The sequence below is a fragment of the Antrostomus carolinensis genome, unplaced genomic scaffold, assembly GCF_000700745.2.
Source record: "Antrostomus carolinensis isolate BGI_N321 unplaced genomic scaffold, ASM70074v2 scaffold44291, whole genome shotgun sequence".
NCBI classification, from domain to species: domain Eukaryota; kingdom Metazoa; phylum Chordata; class Aves; order Caprimulgiformes; family Caprimulgidae; genus Antrostomus; species Antrostomus carolinensis.
This window is the reverse complement of record NW_010294311.1, coordinates 9192-17867: the sequence shown is the minus strand read 5'-3', so window position 1 is coordinate 17867 and position 8676 is coordinate 9192. Positions and strand designations below refer to the sequence as shown.

General features: G+C 44.9%; 1 protein-coding gene and 1 non-coding gene across 2 annotated transcripts in view; one reads left to right on the top strand and one right to left on the bottom strand.

Annotated features, from left to right (window-relative positions):
- TRNAA-UGC (transfer RNA alanine (anticodon UGC)) lies at positions 1-72 on the top strand. The gene has a single exon. It is a non-coding gene; the product is annotated as a tRNA-Ala (tRNA).
- Positions 73-1475: 1403 nt separating this feature from the next.
- DHX37 (DEAH-box helicase 37) overlaps positions 1476-8676 on the bottom strand; it is a 16125-nt gene continuing 8924 nt past the window's right edge. The window contains exons 14-26 of the mRNA XM_010177588.2: positions 8156-8388; positions 7597-7708; positions 6900-7006; positions 6312-6500; positions 6077-6201; positions 5674-5790; positions 5246-5418; positions 4734-4848; positions 4153-4290; positions 3713-3807; positions 3193-3266; positions 2164-2261; positions 1476-1567 (exon numbers count right to left, since the gene is read on the bottom strand). Of these exons, the coding sequence (XP_010175890.2) occupies positions 1476-1567; positions 2164-2261; positions 3193-3266; positions 3713-3807; positions 4153-4290; positions 4734-4848; positions 5246-5418; positions 5674-5790; positions 6077-6201; positions 6312-6500; positions 6900-7006; positions 7597-7708; positions 8156-8388 (1668 nt within the window). The remainder of the gene's footprint in view (positions 1568-2163; positions 2262-3192; positions 3267-3712; positions 3808-4152; positions 4291-4733; positions 4849-5245; positions 5419-5673; positions 5791-6076; positions 6202-6311; positions 6501-6899; positions 7007-7596; positions 7709-8155; positions 8389-8676) is intronic.

Genomic DNA, 8676 nt, shown 5'->3' with positions numbered 1-8676 from the left:
GGGGATGTAGCTCAGTGGTAGAGCGCATGCTTTGCATGTATGAGGCCCCGGGTTCAATCCCCGGCATCTCCACTTTTTCTTTATCTCCCCCCCGGGGACAAAGCAGGGCTCTTCCCGCAGTTATTTTGCTTTCTCTTGTCCATTTTCCCAGAGGAGCCGTAATTTCTGCAATTTGTGAATAGGTTCCATATTTTCCTCTTTGCTTTTTCTTTTTCTCCTCCCTTCTATAACCACAGAGCACTTTGCAAATTTTTTGCTGCAATTCTTGCTCCAAAAAGGAGCCCAGCCAAGAGCTGCCAGCACCCTCCCACCTGTGCTTAGTGCAGCATTTATGTTATAAACACACAGCTACACCAGGCTATTTTCCTTCTTGCTCGAGAACAAAAGCTGATGTTTCCATCAGTATCAGATGTTTTTTAACACGTCCTTGTGTCCTGGCCTGCAGCCCCTGAACCGCGTGGGTGCAACCATCCAGCCTCTTCCACACTTGGGTTGCACCAGCTTCCTCCAGAGCACGGGGACAGGAGGGTCACTGCTCACACCTTCCTGCATTGCTGTCTTAGGAGCAGCAGCAAATTCACACAGCCGGAGTGCAGGGTTTAGCAAGGAGGAAAAAGATGAGGTGAAAGGGAAGGTAAACTCAAGCTGTACCTTTTCTTCTGGGATTACCCAAAATTTCCTTCTGCAAAATGAGCAGATGGCGTGGTTAAAGTCTGCCCTACTTCCCAAAAGCTGCTGCATTCCCCAAAGTGCTCCAGCCCATGAAATGCAGGGTGGCTCAGGAGCACCAGACTGTGCAAACAGCACTGGCACATCATGCAGCAGAACAAAGGCTCTAACCTCTAGAGGTAGGAGGAGATACTTGGAAAAAAATTATCAAAAGCAAGATTAATGAATAATTAATTATTAATAATAATACCCTGAACTCATGGCAAATTCCTAGAGAAGCAAGAAAATAAATACTAGGACCGTACTGGGGAGTTGGTTTCTTCATAGCAGCCCACATGCTGCTGTGTTCCAGATTTCTGACTAGAAATCTTCTTCTTCTTCCCTTCACTAATTAAACCATCTTTGGATCTGCAGTCACACATAAGGAAAGGTCCACAAAGGTCTGAAATTCTGCTCACTGCAGCATCCCACATAGAAGACATTTCTCCCGTCCAAACCAAGAACTATACATATTTATTATAGTCCATATGACTAATGTAGTCCAAAGAGAAACTTCAGATAAAAAATACCAATCTGTAAAATACAATGGATAAAATTATCCAAATGTTAATATTACAAAATACCAGCGTAGCAGCTGGTAGGGCTCCTGGGAACACAGAGGGCTTCCCAGAAAACCGGAATAACACCCACTTCCTTACTAAAAGGTATCACTAACAGTTAGCAAGTCCAGCTGTGTCAGCAGATTTCCAAGGAAACCCAAGGTCTTGAAACATATCTTGGAGAAAAGGAGTCCTTCAAGAAGAGAGTCAGGCACTTCTCAGTGCTACTGGTGGCCACTTCTTGGCTAGATCATCATGCATAGCTTCGGGGATCCACTGACAATAGGCAGCAAGCAAATCTGCAGTGAAAGAGAGGAGTGATTAGACACTACAGGAGTCAGGTACTGGAGTAGTTTTGCTGGAAAGATGAGGTCCTGTGGTGACACCCTGCCCACAGCCCGAGAGCAAGAACCAACTTTCCATCACTGGGATGGTGCTGGAGCTGGGACACCTGCATGCAGATATAGAAGTATCAAGTATGGAGGAACTACTGGGAAAGCCATCACTGCCTCACTCTGCTGCTGCTTCTATAAAGAACTCATAATCTGGAGCTCTAATACTCAACAAAATCCATTTTACCCATAAAAAAAAAATATCCTGACGGTACCATCACAGTTTTATTGTTCAAAAGCCCAAAGCAGACATTTCAACTGTGGTTAGAACTACAGAAAAAAATCTCTTAAAATACAAATAAAAGTTGCTTTCTAAATTACAGGGAACTCCAGTTCTCCACAAGAACCAAGCACAGAGCATTACTGTCTCTGGTAAGAAAATAGCAAATATTTGGAACTTATCAAGTGAAATTGTCCATTTTTAAAATTATAATTCAATGCTGCTCAAGTTACTACAAAGTCTGCACTGATATGACTAATAACTAAGCAAGCAGAACACTCACATTTAGGATTTTTCTCCCACGCAGCCAGTAAAGCATCACGATTATCACAATTTTCTGCAACTAGAGCCTGCAGAAGGGATTCTGTCCTGGGCTGAAGTCTAAATCAGTCCAAAACAAAACAGTGCAATAAAACAACGCTCATTAGTACAGTTTAGCAAAGTGTTACAGCATCCAGCTTACCTTTCTGAATTCATACTCCTACTGTTTTTAACAGCTAAACAGAGATGTAGAAACTCACAGCCTCTGGATACAGAGACACGTCATTAGCTCAAGAAAGTTCCCCAAAAGTAGTTTCTTTCCCCTAGCACAACTTTTTGTTGTCAAAGTAGCAGCAGGTCACTCTTGCTGCGGGCAGCGTGGAGTTCTCTGCTATGCAGCTGAATAGCAGACAGTAAAGCAAAAAGGAATCCATGGGCCCCATGCTGAACCCCAACTTGAGTAAAACAGGAAGACACTTTGTGACTGTAGGCCCCTCAGATAACATCAGTCACTTTTAACAAAGTCTTTCAAAATCCTTGCATCTGTCAACACCTAAAAACTCACAGAAGACTCAGAGAAAGCTTATTTTGGTAAACAGGAGAAGGGGAATAGCAGGGGAGGCAACAGCTGACAGCGCTTTTGAGGGTCACAGGTCTTTAAACATAATCAAAACCACCAGAAAAACATGGTCTTTTGGAAGTAAGTTTTTTGAAAAGAAATAAAGACAGTATAATTGGACAAACTGCAAAGAAAATCAAGGAAAGCAGTAGTGCTCATCTGACAGTTTCTTACACGTGTGAGCAAATGATTTGTATGAAGCAGCCCGCAGAGGTCAGTGTGACCAGCCGGTTGTGTGTGTTCCTCTGTATTACCCAATTCTCTTGAGACACAATTTTTCTTGGTAAGAAAACTCATTTTCCTCTCCCTGCAGCTACAGCCAAGATCACAATCTAGAACACCCTTCCCAGCATTTAATTTTTTTTTAATTTAAAAGGAAGTTAAAAGTGTTCAGTGGAGACAACAAACTGAAGTTTGTTTTTAACAACTTACTTGGACCATGTCTTCAGCATTATGAGGGGACTGGACAGCAGACAACGGCTATAAGCACTCAAGTTTTCAATAACCTGGAAGATTTGTTATAACAAGTATATAATGAACAAGGTAAATTAATTATTCTGTGGAGACAATCATCAATGAACTTGGACTACTATAGATTACAGTCCCACATCCTTCATTACCATCTCTCTCCCATCCATATCTCCATACCTGTCTTGTCCTGACTGGCTTGCCAGATGACTTGTGTCTCTCAGAACCAAAGACACAAGCTATAGATTTTTTCCTTTGCAAAAACAGGACATAAATTTGGAGTCTCTTTCATCCAAATGCTGATTTTCCTGCCATTTTGTATTTTAAAGATTTCTTCCCCACCAACTGCAGAAAACTGCTCCAGCTACTAGCAAGTTATGAGGAATGGGCACACACAAAGAAGCCACAAGGTTCATCTCCTTCAGAAAGTGGGCTGAAAACTTACTGCTAATGTCAAGGATTATCAGAACTGGAACACACTTACCTTTCCTTCAAGCAGGAACCTGGCAAAGTATTTGTAGCGATCGATACCTTCTGGATAATCAACTTCCACAGCAGGGAGCTGCCAGCTAACTCGATCTGGAAAGAAAGATCACACCAAGTCTCCTAAACACCGGAAGAGGAAGGCACATTTCCAAAGGAGATGTGACAACACAGGTGCTAACAGAAGCAGAGGATACTTCCACCACCCAGTCAGCCTTGCTCCTTCTCAGGGCAGCAGATGGGCATAGAATGCCTGTGCCAATGGAAGATGCTGATATTTAAATGCTATGAATCCCATGGAGCTACTTAAACCACCGTTAACCTCTCTGAACAGTTCAAGCTGAGCTTGACCCTTCTGGTCTGCTGACAGTCTTGTTAAAAGCAGCATTACAGAGCAGCTCTTGGACAAAACTACTGAGTGACACTTTTCAAGACACTTACAAAAGACGCTTGGCCTGTGACATCGGATTCGGCCTGTTTCGGGGCAGTAAGATGGAGGAGGATTTTCCAGAGGCTTCCCAAAGTGGCAGTACGGTGGCAACAGGGCAGGAATCCACTCAGGTTCCACTGCAGACACCCCTTCGGAAGGGAGAACACACAGCTGAACGCAGGCTTGCTGCCAAAGGCTGCCACTTGCTAGCAGTCCCATGAGTACAGCGCATGCTCAGGACCTCACCTGCACAGATTTACTCATTACTCAGATTCACCTCATTTTTCAAGTCAACTTTTTAATGATCTTCTGTTTGTAGACCAGCAATAGGCAGCTACTGCTGACCAACCTGGTGCAGAGCAGCTATTTCAGAAGCTGAACTTTGCTTCAGCCTGTTCTGCTAGATAAAGAATAAACCAGGCCAATTTTTAACCTGATCCAGATCTAGAAAGCGTAAGGATCCAAATCCCAAGAGGCATGACCACTTTGTAAGGATGGTGCTCAGTCACCACAGCGAGGGAAACACTCTGCTAAGGTATTTCTGAATTCCTCACCATACCTGCAGAACAAGTAGGGGCCGCAGCAGCCTCACCTTTCATATACAGTTTTGTAGTCTCAACAATTTCCTGATACACCACAAACTCTGGGAGCTCTTTGAAAAGGATTGAGCTTGGATGGATGAACACGGGATCGTCCAGGAGAGCAGTCTTTAAGAAAGCACAGAAGATTGAAGCAGAGTAAGATGAGTTACTTGCAATCCAATTTCTTGATTGCATCTAATTTCAGTCTCTCTCAGATGTACATTTATATGGTTTCCTTAAGTGATGGAGGTTTTTAATAACCCTATAATTCTCTGCTTCACTTTCTCTGGAGACATCAAGCACTTTGCAAGATGGACTAATGCTACTTCTTAGCTCTTTTATAACAATTCCTATGTGAGGACTGGGAAATTGCAACACTGGAAACTTAAATTCTATGGGGAGAAGTTGTAGAGAGGCAGCACACGCAGCCCCAATGCTGTCCCCAGGCAGAAGCCCATGCTTTGCACAGGAGTGTCTTTCTGCCACACAGGGAAGAGGAATTCAGTCAAATCAAGTTGTTTACCTTGTAGGCATTTTTCCACTTGTCATCCAGAAGCTCTTCTGCCTGAACCCTTCGGGCGACGTGATCCCCCAGCCCTGCCAGCACAATCTGTCTCAAGTAAGTTGCTTGAGCTTCTGTTGGGGGCTTCATCTTTGGATCAACATAGAGACCAGCATCGGTGTAGACTGTGTTCACTGCAGGGGAAAAAAAATTAAGTTAAGATTCAATAGAAAGAAAAGGTTGCAACACACAGCCCAGATGATTCTCAGGAAAAAAAACTACTGAACAAGTTCAAAACCTGACATTTTTGTCTGGATTTTGGGCAGTGTACTTTCTTTCTAACATAGCACAGCAGAAAGGTTGTGTTTTGAATTGTTCAAAATCCTTTTATCACACCCCTGACCCCTGGAGGAGAATAACCATGGCAATTCCTCTCAAAACCTGCTCACCTGCTGTTGTCAGCTGCCCTCTCAAGCGCCTGATTTCCAGCATGGCCTTGTATCGGAGCCCATTTTCTTCACAGAATTTACGGGTACACCCGGCGTATTCACAGGCCCCCACTGCTCCTGGAAGTGAACAGTCACGTGGAGAAAACAACTTAGCTGATTGCTTCTCCTAATTAAACCAACTGTGGGACAGTAACATCATAGTCAACATGTGTGTATCACAGTTCCCACACATCATTAGCTTGGGATGCTGGCAGGCTGCCCAGAGAACAGCCTAGAAAATATACTGCTGGACTCAGTCCTACAGCACGAGGCTGCCTTTGGCTGCACAAAACTGAGAGCTCAGGGTGATGGGGAGAACAGAATGGAAGTCAGTACAGCACAGGGAAATCACTGTCTGCAGTACCTAACATCACCATGAGGTCTCCTAGCTTCTGCATCGGCCCCTGCCCAGCCCAGATCCTCTGCATCTGTAAAAGCCTCGCTTTCTTCCCCTTCAGTTTTGCCGTCTCTTCCTTACTTACTGCTGGCCTAAAGGAAACAGAAAACAGCACAAATGAGCATTGTGCTCATGCACAGAGGGGCCTCGAAGTAAGAAAAACATCAGCTGTGACAACAGGATGTCAGGTTAACTCTCTCACCTGTCAAACTCTTCAAAGAGCTCCCGGACGGTCATTGCAGACACTATGGTGATGGTGTAGGGCAGGCAGTCGTGCTGCCTGCTTAGTGCCAACATCTTTGCATAGCGGGGGGCTACAGGAAAAGTGGCCATTATTCTGCCCAGGGGACTAATAGGGCAACTCAGCTTTGCTGCCAGCTGCTGCTTCAGCCTGTGGAAGAGAAAAGTCATGTAATGAAGTAACTCCTGCATTAGAACCAGTAATTCCTGCAATAGAACCAGTTTGTGTTTCTGGTTTTGGCAACCCAATTCATTTGATGTGTTTTCTCAGGTTTTGTTATGTGCTGGTCCCAAAGGTTGGGGGAAAGATTCCCCTTCCTAACGCAGCTCCCACCTGCCCTGCACAGCACAGCACAGCACACTCCTAGCACAGTTCTCCCCTGCCCACACAAACACAGGTGAACCAGAGACTGTTAAAATGACACCAGTCCCTGTACAAAAGGACACCCTCAGATGTGAGGGCTGAGATGGAAAAGCAGGCAGGACAGCAGTGCCCACTGCCTCCATAACCGGTGCTGAGAGGAAATTTGTGGGGGACCACAGACATTACCTTCCTGTCATAAGGGGCTCCTTCAAAGCACCCAGGGCTATCAGCAACTCCTCAGCTGCTGCAAGTGCTTCTGCTGGAGGTGGTGTTGGGAATGGGAAGTTGATGACCTACAGACACCAAGAGAAAATGCTTCTCAGTACATCATTGACACGGCTCCTGCTGAGAAACAAGAGTCTGAACACAGTAAGAAGTCCTGAAAGGGAGTGAAATCCTCCCCTCTGGTTACATATACCAAAGATAAAACATTTAGGAGGTTTGCCAGGAGCGAGAGGAAGGGACATATAATGGGAGGAAATGCTTAGAACAAAAACATTAGGAAACAGGAATACCAGCATCACCCTCAGCTACCCCTGACTCCAGGCACCGCCTCGGGGAGGCTGCTTTAAGGTCTAACTCCAAGTATTGTGCTTTCTGAAAATGCTCAAGTATCTCCAAAACAGTTTGGACAGGGCTTTTTTCACTACTACAAATACCAGAAAGCTCTTGACTTGACCTGAACAAATATATCTTGTAAGGCATGATGGAATTCATAGCAGTTTCTGCAATTTGCAGAACCAAAATCAAGTCCCAGGATCCTTACTTCTAATACAAGGCACAGCCTCAAGCAATGACAATAAAAGGCATTTGTGTTTGTTTCTGGCTCCTAGGGGCAACCACTTTAACGAGTGCTGTAGTACAAAGCCAATTTATACCTCACCTTTTCTATATTTAATGCCTTCATTTGCAGAATCAAGTCTTCTACTGGTCGCTTTGTTATTTCTGGAGCAGAAAATTTCTCAAAGTCCATGAAGACTGCTGAAGAATATAACCTAGTGGACCAGAAATGCTGCTTAGAGACTTAAAAGAAATCTTAACTCAAAAGATATGCAGGAAAAATTGGCAAGGGATAAAAAAAAAAGGCAGTTGTGGGTACTATTTACATAACCATGTAATTATGAACACGGTTGGCACACACAGCCTTATTGACAAAAAGCTGACTTGGCTTGGAGTGGAATCCATGCTAACCTGACCACCAAAATAAGGGTTTTCAGAAAGAGAAAGCCCCCTGAGAAGCCACACTGTCAAACCAACACCACCAGTGACAGTTCACGTTCAGCTTCACCTCTCCTACCTGAATGAAGAGCAGACAAAACCAAAATGTATCAAGTACCATTAGGTCCCTGTGAAAGGGGCAGCAGGACGAGGAAAACTGGCAAATTCACACCAACACTCAGGCTTTTCATTTCTCCTAGCCCCCTCCACAGCAGGCAGCTAACCTGTAACAGTGCCCTGGTTCTGTCCGGCCAGCCCGACCTGCCCGCTGGTTAGCTGAAGCCTGAGATATCCAGGTGACTCTGAAAGACGAAACCCCAGTGATCTTGTCATAGAAACGTTTCTTGACTTTTCCACAGTCAACCACGTATTTGATGCCTGGGATGGTAAGTGATGTTTCAGCCACATTGGTGGCTACAACACACAGTCTTGTGCCAGGAGGAGGAGCCCTGAATACCTACGAGAAACAGATGGGTGTGTGAAATCCATTGCAGGTGAAACCCAAGAGTGAGACCAAAGACTTAACTCTACGTCTCCAGCTCTGGAGCTTCACAGCTCAGTTAACCCCCCCCAGAAACAGCCACAGGGGCTCCAGGTGGAGCAGACCCCAGTGTAGAATTGTATTTAGACATACTGCTGCCACGTCCAGAGCCCAAGAGGGAACGCAAGAATTTGTACAAAGTGCCTGTTGCCAGCAGGATCCTGATGTGCCCCATGGCCACGACTAATTTTAACTTCTGCAGGA